This window comes from Neopsephotus bourkii, unplaced genomic scaffold (genome assembly GCF_033783945.1).
Source record: "Neopsephotus bourkii isolate Nb327-2 ecotype Australia unplaced genomic scaffold, CSIRO-AGI_Nbou_v1 NB_1053, whole genome shotgun sequence".
NCBI classification, from domain to species: Eukaryota; Metazoa; Chordata; class Aves; order Psittaciformes; family Psittacidae; genus Neopsephotus; species Neopsephotus bourkii.
This window is the reverse complement of record NW_026901542.1, coordinates 1,915,119-1,939,940: the sequence shown is the minus strand read 5'-3', so window position 1 is coordinate 1,939,940 and position 24,822 is coordinate 1,915,119. Positions and strand designations below refer to the sequence as shown.

Here is a 24,822-nt window from a genome sequence, read left to right as displayed (position 1 = left end):
AGTACTTTCCTTTGGGCCGTAAGTAATGCATGTTTCAACGTGTTTAGCTTTTTTATTTTCTTTCTTTAGTGGATATGTCATCTTTGTTTTTAGTGCCACCAGTGGTATTCTTGCTCATGTCTTTTCTAGGGAAAATGATTAGCTGTCCTAGACTAAAAGCTACTGAGATTTGACTAAACACCTACAATTAGATTAAGTATGTTAAAAGAGAAGTCTAGCTGATAAGAAAGCTCTTTTATCACCTGCAGAGTGATGAGAAGTTGCATTTTCTGTCATATAACTTTTTGTAGCAATTTTTCCTTTACTGTTGTGACAGCCCACTGTGCCTTTTCCTGTGATAAAGTGTCTGTACGTTTCATCTTGAAAGTCAGGTTAGCATAGTATGCTTTGCAGAAAAGTTTCTCAGGGTATCAAATGCTGTCTAGTTAGCTGATTCAGCCGGCTACAAAATATTTTCAAAGTAGGCTAATGGAACAAAACATTGATCATTTTTAATGCTTTCATGCAATAGCTTATCCTAGTTTAAGTAGGACAGAGAGATCCCGAGGATTGTCTGTGATGTGCATTCCACTGGTATGTGGTACGTTGACGTAGAGCAGGCTTGAACTTGGAGAGTTCAGCTGCAGAATGTTATTGGTAGGCTTTCAGCTGGCAAACTTTCCATCAGAAGTCAGATTGAAGACTACAAGATACAACCTTGACATCTGCTACAAGTCTTTTCTTGTTTTCTTAAGAGTTGGGGGGTGGAGAGGAAATGAACAATAGAAAATTTACCTGCTTTAATTTACTAGAACTTTGGGACTTCAGACTTTTCCGTAATCCTTGAATATACTTTATCTGAACTGCACAAGTCAAATGACAATGCTTGGTAGAAAAAAAAATATGTGAATGAGTGGTGGGCTTAAATTTTATTTTACGAGTAGAGTTCCTAGCTCTAAAAGCTGGGGAAAAAGTTGCTTTGACACATTCAGCAAAAGGAAGGGTTGTTTCTTACAAACGTCATTGAATTCTGTGATGAGGGTTGTAAGCTTGAAATCTGTAGCTGAGTAAAGGAAAAAGAAACAGTCAGGGCTCACAATTGTGGCATCTTTTTCTAATACACATCTTTTGTGGATAGCTTATGGAGACTTAACTTTTTAGGCAAAGTGCGTAGTGTTTTCCCCTACTTAAGGAGGACATCTTCACGGGGCTGACTCTGAATGGAAGAAAGTTCTAGAATGCTGTAGCCTTCTGGAGGGATCACACATAAGTGCAAAACAAATAAGATGGGTCAGAAGCAAGCTCCTTCCTGCTTGGTTCCCAAACTAGCTGTGCCAAGTATTCACCCCATTTTGTGCAACGGTAACTGTGCTGCTGCCTCAGTATGAACCTTATGTTTTGCGTGTGTGTTTTTGTATAAGTGCAAGAAGCACCACAGTTTCTACAGGAGCAGGACAGAGGAGCAGCCTGAAGGATCCAGTCAATCCTTTGTGGGACTGGAAGTTGGGAGAGGTCACTTCCGCATGAATCCCAAGGATCTAGGGGTCAGAACCACTGTAACCCCTGCCTTCTCTGCAGACTTCCAAATGCTGCTTCCTCAGGGAATGATGTTAAATTGAGCTTTCTGACCCTTGCTTATATGTAGCACATTATTATCTAGGGAATATAAATTGCTTGAAACCCATATGTTTCTCAAACAGGATATTTTTAATATAGCTGTGATGCTGAGCATCAGTGAGCCACAGTTTGTGGCATATAGAGAAGAATTTCTAACATTAGCGTGCAAGAGGTTGAAGCCTTAAGACTGGTTGTTGGAAATGTAACCTTTGATGGCTGCTTTAAAAACTATCTGTGAAGATAAATTTGGGCTTCTTAAAGGTTCTGATATGGATATTTCTTCTAAAGGCAGACTTGTGCAGTGTACCAGTTGTCTTCAGGAGACTTGATGCTGGCCTCATCTGTTAAATGTCATCTGGAAAATAGGGCATTCCCTTTAAGGGAATGATTAAATAGGGACACTGCCTCAAGGGGTAGTTTTCTGCACATTTATACAGTGACTGATAAAACCATATGGGTTTTGTAAGTCTGTTCTAATTGAATCAGCTTTTATTGAAAGACAGAATTGCTAGAAATGCACTGAATGGATGAATTCCAAGTAAGTGATTCACGCGGTAAACCAGCTAGGAATATGAAAACACTGGCTGAAAGTTAGAATACAGATATACATAGAAGGTGTAAAAATTGCATTGTTACTCTGCAGTATGCATATGGATCTATATTATGTTTTCCCATACACACCACTAGCTTCACTGTTTGCGCTGTCATAATTATTCAGTTGTATTATTTGTGGAGGCAGTGTAATGTACTGTTAACATTCTAGGATATGACAGAAGGGATGGTAATGAGGAAAAATAAAATTGGATAAGAACGTAAATTATCAGTGTTGAAGATGCATTTAATCATGAACTGCTTCAATGCAGAAATAAAGACTAGTTTCTCACAAGATGGCTTTGTGTGGTGATTAGTGTGAGCATATTCATGTGACACGGCAAGCTAAACATAGTTTAATCTGATAGTTTTTATTCTATGAATAGCTTAATGGAGTCCTGATGACTGAGGGAGGGTGAGCTGATCTGTGTCAGAATCCTAAGGCTGCTGCTTCTGCTAGTGATTTAATTTAATTGCTAGCAATCACTGTACTTGCATTACAAGAATGGGTAATAGGAAATACTCTTTGCTTTTCATAATGCAATTTCAACTGCTAAAAATCAGGAGTGGCATTACATGACTTGTTAACTTCTGTGTAGACCACAGTTTGCAAGGTCTAATTGGGCACAGTGTTTGCAGTACTAAGTACACTTAGTATACTGACAATTTCCCATTTGCTTAAAATAATATTATTGATGTGCTTATGCAGAAATTAACTTCTCCCCCTTCCTCTGCCTTTTCTCTCTTCTTTTTTTGGGGTTAGGAGGTTGTGGTCTAGTTGTGCTTGTTCACCAAAATCAGCAATGGTAATGGAACAAATGTTTGTGCTGGGTTTTTAGTGAAGTCGAAAAAGCAATTTCCTTTGTTCTGGAATATTGTTTCCTGAGTACTTTGGCAGCACCTAGAAGCTCTTGTTGCACAGCGTGCCATGCAAAGAGCTTGTGGAATAGGTGTGATACTCCATTAAAAGATAAATGTGATGAAAATAGTAAATTTTTCTTATGTATCAAATCCAGGAAAAAAAAAAAGTTGCTAGCTGAGAAATTGCCTGATGGAAGAAAATAAAGTCTCAAAGCAGTGTAGCTAATCTGTAGGTATGTGGAGGAGTACTTGTGTTTTGTGGCAGTTCTCTCTAATTATTTGGGGATGAGTGTTTTGCATTTCACAAAAATAGTCCTCCACTATAGAAGTCTGAAAAATACTTCAGACTTTCAGTGTTTATGGTCAAGCTACCACTTGAAAATATCATTGGCTTCTTGAAACGCGACGAGAGTATCAGTAAAAAAGATAACAGAAATGGATAGGGTAAAAATAGGGAATTTTTTGTCTTGGTTTCTGTATAGCCAGATTGCATGTATTTACACCTTAACAATACAGATTTGTGCATAAGGTGAAATGAATGGCCTGAAATGAACGGCCTAAAACGTAAGACTTAAACTTTTTGCCTTCTTCCTTGAAGTTTATTAAGATTCTGCCATTCACTAGGTGTCAAATTGACTGTTGGCTGTCTGCATCATTATGTGTGGGCAGTGCATGTGTCTCTGTTCTACTGATTTCTTCCTATATTGGAAAGAAATTAAGTACCAATTTCTTGACTCTTAGGAAGTGCTTCACCTGTGCATTTGTAAGCCATGATAACAAGAGGAGCATGCAAAATTAAATTTGGTTCCATTTATTTTATTTAAAGCTGTCAGCACCATTGCAATGTCCATATAAATACAGGCCTTGGCCTTTCAACATTTGTCACGGATTCCTAGTCTTTAAAAACACCCAACCAGGCAATCTCTTTGAACTCAAGTCCTTTGCAGGCAGAGGGCAGCTCAAAACAAGGAAGATTTGGGTAGCTGTGTGTTTGTTTAATTTTTCTGTCAAGGTGATGTTGCTTACATTTGCTATTATTAAAGCCAGTTACAGTGGGAGGGGGAAAAAAAAGGGGTATAGATGCAAAAATCATTAGGGTCATTGTAACCAGAAAGACTTCTGAAAAAGAGAAAACATGCCTGAGGAAGAGGAATGTTAATTACTTGGTATTAAAGTAACTTGTTATCAGTATATAAAGGTGGGGGGAGGGATATAGCTATTAAAAAGAAGTGACTAGTGGATGGGAGGAAAGTTCATTTACTTCTTAGTAACTTCTACTTCAAGGTATTGTGTTCTTAGAGAAACTGAATTTGAAATATATATGTGTATGTGTGCGTGTGTGCGTGTATATATATATATTCTGGAGCCATTTAGACCCTCTGGTATCTAAATCTGTATCATCAGTCCCTCATGGAAAAGTCACATTCCACAGCTGCTGGTTGTAGCCTGTTCTGTGATCTTCAGAATAAAAAGCTAAGCTGTGTAACAGTTATGGGTAGAACTTTGCATAGTTGGTATCTTTTTGAAGACATGCAGGAAGCGTATCACACTAAAATGTTGCTGCAATATTTAACTATAGCTGTACTCTGGAAAAGTTACTGACATAAATGCCTTAAGAATGGCTCAGAACACTCATACACAAGTGAAGATACTCTCCTAATAGCATGTTACAAGAGTAGCCTCTCGCGTAGAAAATCTCCTACTTAAAACAACTTTTTCATATCCTTCTTTTTGTCTGTTTGTTTAAAAAGCTGTTTATTATAAGATCAGGCATCTTTCCAGCTGACTCCCTGTGTACATCTGCTTGCTTTGGACAATAGGACCGACTTTTTGTTTTTAAACTAATAGCTGTAGTTACTGTGTTATATTTGAGAATGTGGACCTTTTTAGTTGAGAGAAATGAGGACATGTGATGAAGGAGATGTGAGTAGGGACTAGCAAGAATATGATGATGAAGTAGAAAGTATGCAAATACAAGTTTTTCTTGAGATTTCAGTAATGACTATGAGCTAGAAAACTGGAGATTAGAGTATTACTGTGGATATCTGATTTCTGTTAGCTTCTTGAGATATTAATACTTAGGATAGACATGAGTGGAAAATGATCTTCAAATAAATTGTAAGATATTTAAAGCCTGTACATTTGTACTGGGAAATGATCCAGTCTAATAATGAAAGAACAGAGTAGGATTTGAATGATTCAGCTTTGTTCTCAACAAGATTTTAATGTGCTTAACTGTATTCTGTTTAGAGCTTTAAAAGACATGTATGTTACAGACATCAGCAAAACAAGATTTTTATTAGGGTTTTGTTAAACCTAACCTTATTTCTTCTAAGATAGAAGGAAAAATCAAAGGGGTATTAATCACACAGACAGTGGATATTGGTCACTCTTGAAACACCCTGGAGAGTGAAATTCGGGGCACTGGTTGACTAGATTACTGGCAGAATGAATTCTGTCATGCCTTGTTGGTGGAACAGGAGAGATTGCAGAAGTATGAATGAAGCTGATGTTCAAAAACATGCTGGACTTACTACTTGAGTCTTGTGCAGTGAGGGCCTTAAAGCAACAAGAAACAGAAGATTGGGGAGCTTCTGTTAACTTAGAAGCATTTGTTCTGTCCTCTGAATCAACTGAAAGGGAAGAGTACTTTGTATTTGAAGAATGATGTGGATTTTCATTTTTGAGGGAAGGATTCTGTGACCAAGGGCAAGACAAAATCAGTGAGGTTTCTGTTCCAGCTATTTCTAACCTCTCTTTTTTGAGGGATAAATCTCTTGTCTTGAACAAAAGGTCAGTATCTCCCTGCAGGGAAGAGAAGTTTAGATAAATGCTACTGCTTAGGGATTAGGGGTGCCTTTGAATAAAACCTCCTTAAGTTTCTGAAACCTATTTAGGCTTGTTTGGGTTTTTCAGTCTTTTACAATCTGTTACAATGGAGGAAAGGACAATTTGTGTGCAAAGTTGAAATTACAGAATGTATGGGATACTGTGTAAAGATCCTACATAAAAGCAAGTGAAGAATTTTGAAGAAATACCACGGACTTTGTTTTGCTCAGGAGCTGAGAATGAAAATATGATGGGAGATATTTCTGATCAGCCTGAAAGCTCACTGTTCTGATGAATAAATGAGTCGTGGTACATAATAGTTACCTGTTCTGTTTAATAGAATGAACATCTTGTCTGTTTCATTGAATGCTTCTGTCATTCAAAAGGCAGCTTCTTAGTATCTGGAAGAGAAACCCAAACCAGATCAATCCCATATTGGGCAGCTACGACATTACATCCTTCTGTAGGAGTACTGTTTCGTAGGCAATTTCTTCCTGATTTCTAGGATGGGGCAAGATGTGTATAATTTCATAAGTAAGCAGGGTGTAAGAGGAATTTGAAAACAGAAATTTATCAGCTAAGTTAGGTAAATAAAACTGGGCTAGAGTATTACTCTAGTCATTGGAGGGAGTGTGGCAAATAAAGTGATCAGAGCTCAACAGCAGGCTTAAATATCTGACTTAATGTGGTATTGTAGAAACTTTTACATATGTTGCAGGTGATACTTTCTTTATGGAATAGATGATTTGCACTGCAGACAGGATAAGCCTTCAGCAAGGGCTTTTTGTCTGAATTGGAACCAGGAGGTGAATGCACCTGAGAAGAAGGAAAGAAATGATTGCGTTAGAATGGAAGCTCTACTTGACAGATACTATTCTGGATCCAGATTATCTGTTGAATATTTTTCAGCTTGATTGAAAGCTGAGGTGACAGCACTTCCTTAATTTAGATGTGCTGTTAAGATTGAGAAACCATAATTTTAATACTTCTACAGTAATAAAAATGCAAAGCAGAGAAGATGTAGCTTCAATATGAGTATGTCTTGTATTCTTCAGAATATCTGGACTCTGCAAATCATGTGTTATAGATGACAATACGTTTTTCCACACAACAGGTTGAAAAGGTGTTATGTATTCAGCACTTGGATTTAATTATAACATGTCTTTCCATTCAGAAAAGCATAGCTTATATTCTGAGGTATGTGGCTGCAGAGAGGATATGGGTACTGGTTCTGTGTGGACCAGTCCAAGTCCATCGTGGCTCACACCGAATCAAAATTCAGCTGTTGGCTGTGGTAACTGGACTGTTGGTGTCTCTGTGCTGTGCTTCTCAGCAGTCTTACTAGCTTGGCTGCACTGTGTGCTGCTTGGCAGTCTTACTTGGTTGGCTCTGTGTTTTCAGGATATGCAGCACCAAACAGATGAATCCTCTCCTGACCTTCAACAGGGGATCATCATGCTGACGCAGGACTTGCTTGAGATGTAGGTAGATTTGGGGTTGGTTCATGGAAAAATAACAATTGCCCACATCATGCTCTTAGTTTCCAGACTGTAGCAGATGGACCCTAGAGCTGGTTTGACAGATAAGTAGCTGAGGTCTGTCACAATTTGAGCTTAGGCTCTGAGCAGTGCAGGAGACATGAGCCTGTTTCATGGACTCGTGATGGCCGTAGAAGCAGCACTGTGCAAATGTAGTTGTGCTCTGAATAAATTAAATAAACTCAGACCCCAAGATGCGTTGGCATTAAGCCAGTTCACTTGTCTGCATGTTTGATGCACAACTTGGGCGACTAAGAGCTGGCTGTGCTTCTGCTGCATATGTTGATTATTAGCATGGTACATGGATTTATTTTTTTTTTCTGCTTTGTGTAATAAGACAAAGTTATTTCATCATACCAAATTGGTCAGAATTCTTTTTACACAGGCTATTGGGGAATGCTGGGTGAGGGAAATTAGGGAATTGTGTACTGCTGTGAGATGTCCAAAATGATTTACAAGCAGGAAGGTGCTGTGTTGAGCTCTGGGAGAGGGAAATGACTTGGGGCAAAAGTTGCAGATATCATTTGGTCTCGTGCACTGCATGTAGTCTTGAATGAGTATTGTTCATCTCTAAGTATGTAAATTGCTATATTTTTGTTAAATCATGCCAACAGTGAAAACTAGTCCATCCTTCTCAGTATTAAATATTTGCTCCCTTTGAGAGCATCAGTGTTGAATGAGTTTCTTCACACAAAACCTAAACGGACAAGTCTTTGCAGCTTCTGTAAATATACCCTGTAAAGCAGATCAAATCCTGTAAAATAAAATGTAATCACATCCAGCAACGAAGAATAGAGTTAAAATTATGACATCCTTGTCACTTAGCATTAATGAAAATTGCAGAGAAGACAAAAATGGTATCCTTGAGTATTTGTATTACTGTCTGTTGGCTTTAAAAAAAAAAGCAAAAATGTAAGTTTTCCTTATTTTTCAAAGGAGATTATGAAGTGAGTATTTGTATGCAGGACCTTGAAAACAGCATTGGAATTAAATAATTGATAAAACATAATGGATGAGTTTGGAATATAAATATGGGTAGAAGTATGGCTAATATTGATGTAGAAGAAAGGCAACACTGGCTGTAAAGGAAAGCTAAGTGATAGAGAAGGAGAGGCATAATTTCTGGAGCTGTGATGTTTAGTGATCTCTTGGAAGCTTGAGAAATCAGTTTGTTGGTACAGCTGCAGTGCTTCGGGACTAAACCATAAAGCTCACCTCTGTTGGAAAGAGTTGATAGCTCTTATCTTTTGTAATAGTGTATAATCTCTTGATAAGTGTTCCACTTTAAATGATTGAAGTGAAATTAATAGATAAAAAATGCAGAGTTTTGAGGGGCTAAGCAATATGCATTGTATTCATGAACATTTCTTCCTCTAGTTCTAGCTTCTTCAGTTGTAAATCTTTCCCAGTGACAGAAGAAAAAATTCTTGTAATCAAAATGTAGAAGTTTATAGAGCTTCTTTCTAAAGAACGAAGTGCTTTTGAGTATGCTCAAAAAGCAGATTACTGTAAACATACTGATAAAGTAAAAGGCAGTGTTAACATTGTCTATATCTACTTAATCTGTAGCAGCCTATTACAAGGAGTCTTTAACTCGTTTTGAAAACCAGTAATTTAAAATGTTTCATGTTGGCAAATCATCAAAATCAATTTCCTGTTACAGGAATAGTTTTTCTTACATTTATCTTGTCTGAGGGAAAGTTTTCTCTCCATGTATTCTTTCATGCTTGATTAATGTGATTCAGCTCCTGCTAAATCATGAACAATTCTATCAGGCTAAAGCTTCACAAGTGGTAAAGTTACCTCCTGAAGCCTGCATGGCTTGCAAAGCCCTAGGTTTCAGTTCAGTAGCCCTTCTTGAGTACCTGGGGCAGGGGGTATAAGGAATGCTTGAAAGACACTATCAGTGTTCAGAGATGTGAAAATCTTTTTCTCTCAAATTTTTATGATAAAACCATTGAGTGCCTCATTTAAGCAATCTGGAAGTGACAAAGCAGGTAAGAGGCTGTAGACCATAGATATAATTGATAGATAGCTGTAGAAATAATTGACAGCAAAGATGTCTGTTTAATTGCAAGGAATACAATATTTGAGTGGAATTCTTTGTCACAGCAAAACCACATAGAACCTCTGTACTAATTTTTAGTGCATCCTCCCAAATATGATTTCTTTGTGGGTTTTCTTTGTCTTAACTGACTTCTGTGTCTTACGGTATCCTTTTTGTAGGTCTCATTTGGTTAATGGCACTAGAAAAAACTTTTCTAAACCTAGAACTTGGTTCTAAGCTTAATTTCCTAGCTGTACTCTAATAGAAATCATCTAGTTTGCCCTCAAGAATTGAAATTGTTGCAAATTGAGAACTCCTAAAATAGTTGGCTACGATTTTTTTTTCTTCTCTCTAGACCTTTTTCAAAGCAAGTTTCCATGGTCATGGTATAGTCCATAGTCCTGAGCAATAGTTAAGTCTATGTTGAGAAGTTCACTGCTGTCTAACTTTGTAAGTAATATGTCAGATTGTTCTCTCAGATCATTTTGACAGGACTGTCACTTGACCATCACTAGAAATATTGATTCCCTACACCCCTGTCTCCTGGGCCAGTCTTCAAGACAGATTATTGTTCTGTTCAAATACCGCAAGTGTTTTCCACCTGAAATTATAATCTTGTGCAGCCATTACATCTTGGTGGTTCTTGCTTTGTTATGACAAAAGATCAAAACAGTTCAGAGACAAGTGTTCTTAACAATGTCCTATGTACTCTGGTAATGTATGTAACTGTAGTCCATTGAGACATTTCAGTGATTCTGGACTTCCTATACTGTGTGTTTCCCAAGATCATGGTTGCAGTGGTCTCATGAAAAGCATGTAGTCATATGTTTGCCAGTTGGTATAAACTGGGTAGTTTTCAGTAAGTCATCTGTTGCTAATCTTCGTCTCTCCATGAATTAGCATTGGTTTAGTTCATGCTGACTATGAACTAGTAGAGTTGTATATGGTAGTCTAGGTTTTAGCCTAGAGTTCCAATGTGTTGACAGTTTCAATAGTCTTTAATTCATGAAGAACTCGCTATGAAGACTCATGTAATCTCAGCTGATTTCTATTAACCACCTTTCCCACACTTTATGGATTCTTGTAACTTGGCTTTCGCTGTGTAACATGAGCTATTGCAGTCATTGCTGAAAATAGAACTTGCTGATGGGACTTGCCTTGATTTTTCTGCTGTTTTCTATTATACTCTTCACCTGAGCAAGAAGTGCTGGTAGCTTGATCCTGTGGGTTGGGATAAGTGAATATGTATAAGACCTCATAGCTTCTGTTGCTCTAGTAACTGGTTGATATTTTCAGACTACCACAGTGCATATAATTTGTGCTTTTTCTATTTAAAAACCCAACAACACAACCCAGCTAACAAAACCCAAGAGCCTGGCAGAGTAAGCGCTGTTTTGGAGAAGCAGTTTGCATCTTCAAAGTCTCAGTAGAACTAGGGAATCTTCCTTTCTATATGTCATGACTTGAAATTTCCTAATTCCAAGATCTCAAAATAAATGAATACATTTGCATTGGAAAGAGTAAAATGTTTCATTTCAAATTAGAATCTGTGTATTCCAGTACAAAATTAAGCCATTTCAAAATGTTTCAGGAAATGTAAAGAGAATAAACTGTTGAAGTTCTTCTGCCTGCTGCTCATCTTCCCACCCTGCTTTTTAGCTTGGATCAAAACTTGGAAATGAAACCTCCACCATGTGGAGTGGCAGAATGTGGTTGGTAATTTCTGTTGCCAGCTTTTAAAGTATGTATGTTCTGGTAGTCGCATCCCCCTAATATTAGTGCAGTGCATTTTTTACAGTGAACAGCTTGTTTAAAATGATATACAATAGGCTTTGCTATTGCTTTCAATGAATTTGTTTGAGCAGAAAACACTAAAGTTTTACCCTGTAAGGCCAGCAGGGGCTTTAACTCTGATACCTGAAAACTCAGCTTTTTCATTTTTGTGGTATGGATTGTATACTCCTGTATTGGAATACGCTCAAAACAGACTCCATCATTTGAGAGGGCTGGGAGTGGATGGCAAAGTATTCTGTCTGGAAGCTTCATCTTTTGAAGTTCAGTTTTGTAAGTCTCTGCCTGGATATGATAAGTGGGAGAGGAGGGCACATTGCAAAATCTTGTCTCTAAATCATTAAAAAAATATATAATCTCATCATTTGTTGGTTATGCAAGTGAAACAAAAGGCTGCAATGGTTTAAACTGATATGCTATTTAATGAAGTGTTAGCAAGAAGTGTTAGCAGTTTTAGCAGTATTTCTTTTTATAGTGATTGTTAATAACTGAAGTGTAAAGAGTTTGAGACCTGTAAAATCTAAGCATTATGCGTGTCTATATATATGTGCACACAGGAAACCTCGACCTGTCTCTCAGCTGGTTGCACAACAGGTTCCTCAGCAGTTCGTGCCCCCTACGCAATCAAAGAAAGAGAAAAAAGACAAAGTAGAAAAGGAAAAAAGTGAAAAGGAAACAACAAGCAAAAAGAACAGCCATAAGAAAACCAGGTAAAAATTTTAGAAACTTTTGCAGTATTAGTAGAACACAATTTAGAAAAGAAAATGAGAAAATATTCCATTGTTTTACATCTTTGTAAGTGCTGTGGCAAACTCACCAAGAAGGTTAAATGTGTGTGAAATTTCATTGGGTTAGGATGCCTACTAAATGCGAAGAAAACCTGCAGTTTGGAATTTTGACCAGAAGATGGAGACCAGCTGAATATGAAGAAAAAGACTTGGCTGTTCTTATTAATGGTTACAGATGTATTTCTCACACCATCTAAAACTGTAGATAGTCAAATGGAAAATACTAATCTCTGGAAAAGAGAGGGGACAGGAGTGACTAGTTTTTGTGTAGAATAATAAAATGAACCAGTGACAGACTGCAGAAGAGTGGTAATGTGGTTATTGCTATCCTTGCAGAACTGGAATAAACTTTGAAGGGCTGAACTAGGGTATAAATCAATGTGACGGTATAAGGCATGTGTATTACCTAGTGATAAGTCTGTGTTACATCTGGATGCTGAAGGAAACCTTGGACTCTTAGAACTGAAAACATGAAATATTACAGTACAGACAAGCTGTTGTTAAAGCCTTATCCTGATCAGGTGGAAGGAGGGTGCAAACTGCAAAACAAAAGCAGCAAGTTTAACCCCTAAATCATTATAGTCTATGCATAAAACATATTGTGGCAAGAATGCCATGCCAAAAAAGTTGAGAAGTATGAGAGACGTGTAGCCTAATCAAATGTGGGAGGAAATATTGATTTTTGGTTTTGTTCTTTTTATTGTTATTTTCATTTTCTGGAGGCACTCCAAAGTAGTCCAGCCAAGGAAGATCATTTGGATTAGTTATGCAGAGAAGTAGCAGATGCTTCTCTTGTTCCTGAAATAGGATCATCAGGATAAGAACTTCGAAGAGATTTAGAGTCAAGAAAGAACAGTCATTAAGAAAGTCATGGTTAGGATTAAGGACACTGAGATGTTCCTTCCTTTGTTTTTCTTTAATGCTCAAATTTACTAGCTTGCCTCATGCAGCTGAAGTACTCCAGTTATGAAGTGTTTGAAGTTAACATAGTATTAACTAAGGTAGCTAAATATTATAAACTGAAGTATTGGTGGTTGAATTGCAATAGGACATTAAAAATGCAGAGGTGAGGTAGGGAAGGAGGGAGAGCGTTTGACAGATAACTAAAATAAAAATCTTGGACTGAAATGCCAATGTTGAGATTTGCATTAAGAATTGTTATTTGAAATAATTAAGCTACTTTTTAAATGCTTCGAACAGTTCAGTTTTTCACAGAATTGATTCACATAGAAAGTTAGCAATGCTTGGTTAGTTTAAGCAGATTTCTTCAGTGTCTTCTGGCAAAAGGATATTCTTCTCTCTTTGCCTTTAAACTTGTACATCACTGCTGGAAAGGACCATAAAAATCTGCGCGCACGCTCAAGATGATTAATAAGCTCCTGGCATGGTGCTTATGCGGGTTGATAATGCTGAGTTTTTCTCTCTGTTCCCATGTTTCAGAGCACCAGATTTTCAGTTTTCTCTTGAATTCTTCAATCTTGCTACTTCAGCCTCAGGGGAACAAGCTGTGAAAGCCTGTCTCTATTCTAGTGGAGGAAAGGTGCGAGGTGGTTCAGCTGAAGTGAATGGGAGCCAATTTTACTTCAGACAAAGTCAGATGATAGGGTAAAAGTCAGGGCTTCGCTGTTAGTGCACCTGCTAACGTGATGTCATTTATTGCAGCTTGAATCAGGTCAATACATAAAGCTATGCTTTTCATAACAGCTTGTATAAATTCAGCTGTCTGGTGACAGTTTTTCATGGTAGTCAAAGGAAAGTAATAAATTGGAAGTACTTTATGCTTGTCACTAGCAAAAATATGATGGTAGAATATAAGTGAAAGTGTTCTTTGGTACTCTTCATTGTGAAAATCAAACAATTGAAAGACTAGATGAAGAGACTTGGGCTGTTAACACTGAGTGTAGCGCTCAGCTCTGTGCATAATTGAAACCACATCATATGCCAGGATATACCAGAGTTGCACTGTGAACAGAGTCCAGTTCAAATAATACATGAGCAGTCCTAGTGAAGTTCTGAAATGAAGTAATGCTTGTTGCAAGTTAACACTGTCTGTGCTGTTGAATTCAAAAATCAGAAACCAATGTCTTCATTACTGAACATCATTCTCTATTTAGAATTGTTGCTTAAGGTCACTGCAGGCATGGATGCTTCTCTGGATCCAAATTATAAATTTCTGTAGCCATAATGAAGACAGGCTTAATTTTTAGAAGCCTTTGGAAAACTTCACATGTGCAACAAACACGTCCATGTTCCTTCACAGTCACATTATTTATAAGGTTAACTTATAACTTTTAAATAATCTTAGGAGAAGGAAATGTGTTGCATTCAGCTATTTTAATGTAAAACATACTAGGCAACAGTCTACCATAAATACTTGTGGTATGTTGTTTTTCTATGTATTACATGTTGCACATAGCAGTCTTATGTACACATACATGTTCTCCAGAGCTCCTAATAAGTAAGATAGTAAGATGGGTTGTGTGCTTTTAATATGATTATTTGCTTTATTTAGGCCAAGATTGAAAAATGTGGATCGAAGTAGTGCTCAGCATTTGGAAGTTACCGTGGGAGATCTTACAGTCATAATTACAGACTTTAAGGAGAAAACTAAGTCACCACCTGCTTCCAGTGCTGCTTCTGCAGATCAACACAGTCAGAGTGGTTCTAGCTCTGACAACACAGAGAGGGGAATGTCCAGGTCATCCTCACCCAGAGGAGAAGCGTCGTCACTGAATGGGGAATCTCATTAAAGTTTATTTCCTCAGTTTCTTTAGTCTCTTCTCTTCAAAACATGCAAACACATAACTTCTGTCACCTGTTACCACATTTTCATGACAGATTGTTCATGCACAATTGGTATGTTGACTGGAACATAATTTATGCAGTTTTAAATAAAGGAAAACAAAGTGCAGTGGTAGAAACAATAATTTAAATTCAACCTACAAATGCTTACAAACCATTTTCAGACCAACTTTTTAATCTTCATGTGTAAAGGTGCCATGAAAATGTGGTTCGAATGTTCATTATGCAGTGTTATTGGTAAGTCCATTTTCACCTTTAGTTTAGTGAATTCTAACACAACTCTTGGAGTCTTTACTATTGGCATGTACTGAATTTAAATTTTTATAACATAGTTCAAGCTGCCTAAATATGTATTATTTGAGAATTGTGAAACAGTTATATGTATGCAAGTCAAAGATCAACTTAATCAACTATTGCTGCAACAGAATTTTCATAATAATTATCTTAAAAACACCTGCTGGTACTTGGTGTGGTTAAATAGGGAAAATGTTATTAAATGAAACATTTGTATAAATTTTTGCCAATGTTTGACACATTTTGCTAGATTACTGTTACTGAGTTATGTTGATGGGTTTACCAATATTTTTTCACACTTTAAAACACTTATTGTAATGTTTACAAGCAAAATAGAAAACATTCTAAGCATTGATTTGTTAACCTTACAATTCAGGTAAAGTATGACATTGTCACTGTACACTGTTATTCTATGTTGTGTAACAAATATTGAACCTCAGATGATGATGAATTTGACAAAACCCAACATTTGGAAATATGAAAGTTTGGAAAAGCTTTAAAATAGCAGAAGTGCAGTTCTCATTTCTGCTTAGTGCTGTTTCCTTGGCCCAAATTTATCTAGTGTCACATAGTCACTTATTTCATCACATGAATATCAGGTGTTGCACAAGAATAAGGAAATAACAGTACTATTAATTTTTTGTTCCTGAATCAATTTCTTTGATATTGATTTGGCCTATTAGAATATATTACGTCATAAATCATATTAAAAAACTCAGTACCCTACTTTATGGCATAAACTGCCAACATTTATGCACTTAGCAATATCATGATGCAGAGCAGAACTATTTACAATCCCATCTGGTATTATGTAAAATTACTAATAAAATATTTTTGTGAATACAGATTTTGCATTTTTGTTTACAACCAATAAGTGTTTTGACACACACATGCAATCCATATATAGATTTTAAATTATAGATTCAGGTTCAGTACAAATGTCCATTTAGCTCCTTTTAGTGAGGTAGTCTGCTTATTCCTATGATTCTTTTCTTTTTCATTCAAAGTAAATATATTTTTAAGCCCATGTAAAAGTTGGATAGACCTTATTGGTAGTGAATCCAGCCCCAGATTATTACCAACGTATGATATGTCTCCTAACAGCTAAAGCAATGGATTTTTGTAGCCCCTGACAATTGTGATGTTTGGTGGTTTCTTGTAGTAACGTATTTTTCTGTTTTTAATGCAGTACTTCTACAGGCACAATGGTACTGTTCTATTTTGTAAGATGCTAGTTGTGAAATAGTTAGTTGCATAAAATGAAAGTCTGATGTGATATCTGAGAACATACATACCTCATTCCTTGGTGTTGCTGTTTAAACTTTTTAGACATCAAATGTTAATTATAGGCTATTTCCGATGATAACTACTGACCTGTTTATTATGTATTCTGCTTTATCTTACTAAATAGGATGTCTGTTCATTGCCATTACCTGGCCAAATCTTAGTATCTGTAAAACAATGCATTTTAAGGTTCTTAAATGTTTTGGGGGCTGGGCTGGTATGCAGAATAACATACACTAGTTTTGGAAAGAAAAAATACATGCTTCTCAACTTTATTATAATTTTTTTTATATTTCATTTTTAGGTGGGACTATTTGCAGAATATACTGATGTAAAGGATTACAAGGGAGCTGAAACTGTTTAAAGTAAGCAGTTTAATGATAGCAGATCTCAGTGAAAGATGTTTTATGAAATGTGTTTCTAATTTAAAATGTAATGAATGCTAACACATTTCAGAATTCCTTGCAAACAAATAATAACCTATTACCAGTAGTTCACTAAATGCAAAACGTATTTTCGTTTAACTTTATGTGAATAAACCACCCAGCACTTGCCAGCAAGAGGGCTCTTTGTATCTTCAGAAATAAGTTGCCATTTGGTTTGGACGGAAGGGAGGATGAAGTGGACTTTACTATGATTCAGCTGTTTCCAGAGAAGAATCTCAAAAATGTGGTATAAGTATGGTTATAATCAGAAAGAATACAGAAAAGTCTCACTGTTCTTTATGGAATAAGAGATAGAAATGCAGTTTCTAATCAGAGATACAGTTGTAAAATCTCTAATTCTAGATCCTACTAATCTAGGATCTAAAAACTGAGCTGTGGTGGTTTTAACTGAACTATTACGTTGCCAGCGTTTACATTGCAATGATGCCTGTTTTGGCATTTGTTAAGGTAATGTTTGCCTGTTTGTGATAAAGGGATGTGACAATATTGACAGCAGAGTAAGACGAATTCTAAGTAGGATATGGCATTTGGCTCTGTTCATGTTATAATTTAAATGAACTTCACTTTCATAATTTCTAAATATTTTTGACTTGTAGTAATCCTAAAACTTTTTTCTAACTGTAAATATATTTAAAAGCATCCTTACTCCATTTATAAAAGGTGGAAATTTAATGTTGTAATGTGTTTTGATTAGCTGTTTTTCTCTGTGACTGCTCTCTGCATAAGAACTGTTATTTGTTAAATCTATATATGCACCAGTTTTCAACAGCCATACATCCTGGGTTGTTCATTAAGTGGTGACCCAACAAAGACAAGTGTGATAGTGTTCCATGTAAATGAGTTCCTTTATGTGCTGATTGTCTGGTTTCAGAAAGGAAAAAGGGGGAGAAATGAAGGAAAATCAAGTATAAATAGTTCATTGATACAGTGTACAATAATACAGTCTCTTATATTCCTGACTTTGCCACTAATTATAGGTGGTGTAAGGAAGAGAACAAATACACAGCTGTAGACTGTGATCTACTTTTTTTTCTGAATTTAAGTTTACATATTGGAGATAAACAGAAATTCTTCTACTTAGTAGCAGGTTAAATTATGCCATAGAAAATCACATATAACAGAAATGGTAGTAAAAAATCTCAACGTTAAAAATGTTAAAATTCGTGATATTAAAAGTCTTGAGATGATGACTGAAGTTTTAACCTATTACATGTTTCTCTATTTGTTTTGGGGCATAAATTGCAGAATCTCAAAAATGGTATGATTTTATAATTTGTGCACTTTACTCTTTTTTTTTTTTTTTTAACATTATGGATAGCACATTTTTAGGTAGCTGTGTGAGAGACAGTTCTTTTTATGATTTCTTTCCACTGTAGTGTTCAGGCAGGTCTTCTAAATTTGGCACAAGTGTATGGCTCTGCATCTTAAATTCTTTAATTTTCCTCTTTCCTGTCTCAAAAACCTGACAGCTTCCCACATTGTGCTGATTGCTAAAACTTTTGTTATACAGGATGGATTTGGCATGGAACTGTCTTTTGTATACTTTTTATGTACATCCAGGGTTCTTTAACGGTATCTGCTTGGGTTTTTTCCTGTCACATGCCTTTATTTGACTGCTCCCTGCTAGGGAGTCCTGATATACTTCCTTTCAAATATCAGAAACTATATGGAGATAGAAATACTATTTAATTTAATTTCTCCAAAGGCAGCAGCAAGTGATATACTTGTAAGTTTGGCCTGTGCTTACTCAGGAATAAGATAAAAAAGGTGGTTTTGGCTAGTGGACCAGTGAAATATGCTACGTTGAGAATGCCTATTTCTGTGTTAAGAGTTGAGGTGCTGGAAATACACTTTGAGCTTTTGAAGGTTTTTCTTGGTTGAAATTATGCCCTGACTTAATGTCAGCCTCTTTCAACAGGTGTAACTTCAAAAACTAGCAACAGCTGTACAGTAAAATTGGGCAAATTGAGGAAGCTCAGCTGGTTTTCTTTTGTACTGTCAAAGTTTTAGTATGAGAAACTGTTTAAAGAGACTTAAAGAGATTTGTCTAAGACAACAGACAGATACTGCGCTTAGTTTGAATAAGAAGGATCCATGTTTTAATAAGAATTAAAAGGATTTAACTACTGAATTAAAATTGGAAAATTACTTCAAGTTAATTACAAATCAGTGCCTCACAGGTACTATAGACACTTCTTGTCTAGAATGGAGTAAATGGTGCAATAGTAATAGGTAGCTGCACACTTCCTAGAAAATGGTGTCACCCAATGGCAAGTGATGTTTAAGTGACATTCTTGAGGCATTACACAAGAATATTATGATATGCTTATGAGCAAGGCCTAGGAGTCCAGGTGTCCTCCCCCCTGCCTAAATTACACCATTTAATTTAAACAGTGAAAGAAAATGCAGCAAACAAACAAATTTGTTTCAGATCCTAGCTAGTAGTGCAGGAGCTGTTTACAGCTTCTATTTAATTGTAGTGATGAAAATGAATTAGAATGAGCCACCACTGTATAATGCGTAATCCCTCAGGAGACATTTTTGATCTTATCTTGCCTTTTTTGTTATGAGAAACAGAGAAAAGTAATGTGAAAGACCTTGCTCTGTCCATTGACAAAGGATTTTAAGAGCAGACAGTTTAACGTGCACTGGAAGTTTTAACTGTATTTCTAAGGAGTTAAACATGGAAGATGAAAGGCAAAATCATATTCCATAGCTCAAATGAATATTACTAAGAATGATCACAAGAGATTGATGCACCGTGTGGCATTTCTAAAACACAAAGTGGTAACATTGTCTAATCAGTCCTTGTCTTAAAAGGACATGTTTAAAGAGGAAATCACCACCAGGATAGTGTTCCACTAACAGTGGTTTAAAGAATAGTTCCAAAATGTGAATTACTCTGTGGAAAGTTTGGCTTATCTTGACATAGGTAAGAATGTCTGAGCAAGAAGCCCCTCAGGAGTACATTTTCAGGATCTAAGCCACCTGGAAAAGTGTAATCTTTAATTGCACTGTTCTCTGTTTATAAATATTGATCTCAGTCAAAGTGGTTGCAAAGTGAAGAAGCTCTGTTAAACTTTAAGATTTTAATAACTGTGGCTTTAGGCCACTGGTGCTCTAATTTACAGTGGAGTTATTGAGAAGACAGCTGAGGAAAAGAGGTGTGTTTTTTTTATAACCTGCTAACTGTGTGCTCATAATTCTCTATGAAGTAAAAGTATGCAGAAGAAGGAACTATTTGTAACCAGAGCTAATGAAATTTGGCTCTTTACCTGCTTTCCAAGCTCACTGGATTCTACAAATTCTCTTTGGTTCAAAGGCTGCCGTGGGTACTTTGCCACTAGAAAAGGATGGAGTTCAGTGGCTTGGCATCTGTTAGTTAAGACAATTGAGTGGTCAGGGCGATTCTGCTTTCTGAATGCCCACTTGGGAATACAGCGATCTAATTTGCATCCACTATATATCTACCATCCATGAATAATCTCTTTCAAGCTGATCCTTCTTTGCACAGAATAAATTAAAATGCTTCAGTGCCAAGCCCAGTTCCTGACAGCACTGGGCAAGAAAATCTGCCATCTGAGTGATCATCTCTTACTGTAACAGCCTTCAGGTGAAGCTGAATTAACTCATGTTAATCTAAGTAGGGGAAATTTCTTACAGTTACATGTATTCATTGAGTATCACTACTCCCCCGTGAAGGAAACACATTCTGATTCCTTCTTTCTTTTCTCTTTTGTTCTCTTAAAGTAAATCTATAGTTTAAGTGGATGTAGTGAGTTGGAAATAGTTTATTATGCCTGCTTTTCTAAGTGGGGAATTTGACTACTGTTCCCAGTCCTTCAACTCTTGTCTTGGTTTCTGTAACACCAACAGTAGTATGTGGAGCTGAGAGGTCATTATCAATTTTGTCAACAATTTCCCTGTTTCTATAGAGTTGATTTACTGAATGGATTCTTGCAGAGGAAACTTACACTGATCCTGCACCATTCAAGCACTCTGGCTGAGGTTGCTGGCATTCTGGGATGCCAATTACTGGTCTTCATATTGGCATTGCTGCAAGTGGTCTGATTCTATTGTTGGGAGGCATCCAAACATGGAAAATGAGCAAAATGCTTTCCAGCTGATGGAGGCGTAATGTTGCCAAGTAACTTGCAGTACCTGAAGGCTTTTTGAAAGGTGCAAGAAAATGCTCTCGGTGCCAGCTGGAGAAGGATGTCTGAGGAGCAAGCGCAGATACCGAGTGTTTTCTCAGCTTTCCCACAGAAATTCCGAGTAGGCAGCTTCTGTTTCTAAAATGTCAAACACCTTCAAAAACCCTCAGTCCAACAAAAAGACAGAAGATAAGGGGGGAAAAGGAGGGAAAAACAAAGGAAATGTTATTTTTTGAGAATAATACCTAGAAAAGCCACTATATAACGGCTTCTTTGTGTGTTTAGTATTCCTTTCTCTGTGTGCTGTATTGGAAGTAGGCAGCATCCCATGCTTAGAGATGTATGTTGCTTTAATCCTTGATGCGTGTTGGTTCAGTGACTCTTGGTCTAAAGATAGGTAGGGTTTGTGAATTTAATAGTAAATACCATGACCATTTCATTCTTGGATATGGGTCATTTATTGGAAGGGTAGAAGTTTTGATTAAAGAGCTAGTCAGGAACAAAATAAATTCCTCTTTTACATTTAGACACTACCCAGTTTTAAGGGGTTTAATTCCTGAATTACTAGAAAAAGGATAGCTTTATGTTGAAAGGGCAATAAGAACCCAGACTGGAATGGATGTGGCTTCTGAAGAGTTTTGTGGCCAGTAGTTCATATGGCTGTTTTCAGTGATTATTCCACACCTTAGCCCATTAATCTTGAAGCATTGGTAGGGCATCCTCACAAACAAGTCAAAACTATCAACAGCACTGTCAGATGCTCTTAAAATTTACTAAGTGCCTTATACAGAGCATCAGTGAGGCAATGGTTCATTTGAATGGAAGTTTGATAGAAGATTTGTTCCTCTGAATGGAGTCACAGGTGATCAGTTGTAACCAAGGTGATGTTCCTGGTTATAACATGCTGGAATCTTACATTTTGTTGCTGATACAAGTACCTAATAAGAAACAGTTCAGCAATCTCTGAGGCTTTCAGTTTGTGAAACATGCATTCTTTGGAGGCGTTTTTTTCCTTCTATTCAGGTGTGATAGCCTACTGGAATAACACAGAAGTCAGTGAAACTTCTGAGTATTTCTGGATGCTTTCCCACTTCCCAGTTTCTCAGTGAAGGACAGTATTACCTTTCTTGGGAAGGGGTGCATAAGTTGGTTTTATTCATAGGGTTTATGTTTATCCAGCAGTACTTTTAAAGGATTTTATTGTCAGAAAAAGGGCTTGTTATTGTGAAAATAAAAATCTTACCTGCCAGGTGTCTTCCCCAAAATGAGTAAGTGCCTTTTCTGTTCTGACTCTTAGAAGTATTTACTTTGTCAGATTGAATCTGAATGTCCCGGATAAACCAACTGTAAAGTATTGAGTGTTACAAATGGCTTGAAATCCTTTCACTGAAAGAACGAGACACAGAATGTAAGCCACTTGAATGATTCTGAGAGCTGATGTTATCAGAAGTTTATAGCTGCTCTGAGTAGTATACTTCTAAGAACAATGTAACTTTTCAGGAACTTGATATTGATAGGAAATAAATATTTATTAAAAGAAGTATATTAAATAAATATTTATTTACCGTTTTAAGTAAGAGAAAATGTTACACCATGGGGGCAATGGTCTTGCTGTTAGCAGTCCTGACTACTTAATAAAAAATAAAACTGAGGCCCTGAACTCTTGACTGTAAAAGAATGTGTGGTATTTGATGAGAGGTTGGGACTGTGAATCTTAGGTCCACATTCGAATAAAGTAATCCTTCCTACCTAAGTTTCTGCTAATTCTCAAGCAGAAAAGCAAGCATGAGCAGATATCAGTAAGAGGCCCTCTGGTTTTATTGGTGCTGCTTCCTATCTCTAGAGGATTTTTTTTTTTGTTTGCTTTATTTTTTTATTTTTTTTTTAAACTTTGCTCAGGACTGGTACAGCTGAAAGTATATTTTCCCTTCATTCTTAAGCCTAGACTTTGAATGGAGTTTCTCTGAGACACTTTTGTAGTGAAATCATATTCCCTACAAACATTGAAGACAAAAATAAACATCTCTGTGAAGAAAAGATTGTGTGTGGTTGTAATTTTTTCATGTATACAAGTTTATGATAAAAAGGTACATGAAAACATAACCAGTATGCTGGTTTACACTTAAAAGTCGCTATGTAGCAGTCAGAAGATACAGTTTGGATCATGAGCTGCTAAAACAAAATCTGGTGACCTGTGTTCAGTTCTAGTTAAGCATTCCTTTAAATACAGATGACAATACATTGCATTTAGCCAAGTACAGAGTACCCTATTAGGATGCTGCCTTGAACTGACCCCTTCCTGACCTCAATTCTAAGACATTATTAAGTAGTTTAAAATTGTGAAAGCTTGCAGAAAAGCTGAGAAGTGTCTGGAGAGAAAGAAACAGTTGGAATCACAGTGCAAAGATATTTTCTTCCAGAAGAAATGCTACATAATTAATGATAATGGAATTGTTTAAAAATTAACTCTATGGTTATTTCACGTTGTTTGATAGCGTACGCTTCATCTCAGAAGAGCGTAAACAGATGTGTTTGAAGCCCAGAATAGTGACACGTATTGCAATGCCTTCCCCAGGAATAAATTAATACTTCTTGCCTGTGAGTAATCTGATAAGAAAGTATTTTTGGTGAAAACTGTTGTGGGTGCACTATATTGAATTTTGACTGGCAGTGGTGATGCCTAGGGTGTGTTATGATAAATAAAATGGTAAATAAAGTGATCAAATTATTCAGAACCTTTCTCTGAATGTGTTATTTGTACTGTCTAGGAAAAAGTGCAAGAAATACAAATGGGCAATTTAGGGATAAACAGCAGGCTTAGAAAATTTGATCTCAAAATGCCAAGAGGTGGGTCATCTCAAGTTACCTCCATGCTATACACAGTTTCAGTGTTCAGTACTCTGAATTGTTTGTGTTGCTTTGTAGTGGGAGGCTAAGATCCTACAAGGCATTATTTAAAGAAACTGGTTCCCTTGTAAATGACCATTGGAGTTTGCCATTTGTGTAGCGCGTGACTGAAGTGTTGCCCATGAGTGCATACACTCATCCTCACTCCAAGGAGGCTGTGTAAGGCCAATATGGCCTTGGGTGCAGAATGCTTTTAATGCCACCCTGTAAGTGTTGGGCATAGATTCCGAAGTGCAGGCAGCAAGTGGTAGCAAACTGTTGACCTAACTGCCTGATTTGGTTCTAGCAGAAATACTGACACGTAGGAGATACCAGAATGGGGCTGTTGTCACTAGTTAAGGGAGTCTGATTTAGTCTACTTACCTATTTTAGAAGAACAGAAGGAATGCAAAAGAGGAGAGCAAGTTATAAAGCCCCCTATTACTCTTATATTAATTTCTTTCCTCTGTTCACTATTCACTAAGTCTGCTACAGAGCTGTGGGTCTGAAGATCAAACCTCTTAAACTCCACACAAAGGTTTTGGCAGCCATGGGAGATCACAGCCTTCCACTGTGGGCCTGGTGCCTGGTGATCACTTGGGGCAGTGTCCAATTTTATTTCACCCTTTCTCAAACTGGAAAAAAAAAAAGAGTAAAAAAAGAAATCTGTCCAAAGTTACAGATAAAAGATAAAAGGAAGGGTGAGTAACGTGTAAATGCAGTTATGAGTTAGCAGCACTTGAAGTTGCCTTGGATGTTCCAGGCGCAAAGTTTGGTACAAGATGATATCCCTACTCACTGACTGCCGCCACTCATGCAGTGGAATAATTTGAGAACACAAGTCTAATGATACCTTAGATAAATCATAGGATGGTTTAGGTTGCAAGGGACCTTAAAGGTCATCTAGTTCCAACC

At 36.8% G+C, this 24,822-nt stretch overlaps 1 protein-coding gene across 1 annotated transcript in view; it reads left to right on the top strand.

The window, feature by feature from the left end:
* The window catches only part of YAF2 (YY1 associated factor 2), a 28,672-nt gene extending 8,956 nt beyond the window's left edge, over positions 1–19,716 (top strand). Inside the window, exons 3-4 of the mRNA XM_061361176.1 lie at positions 11,811–11,963; positions 14,554–19,716. Coding sequence (XP_061217160.1) covers positions 11,811–11,963; positions 14,554–14,791 — 391 coding nt within the window. The 3' untranslated portion in view covers positions 14,792–19,716. The remainder of the gene's footprint in view (positions 1–11,810; positions 11,964–14,553) is intronic.
* Positions 19,717–24,822: the final 5,106 nt, after the last annotated feature.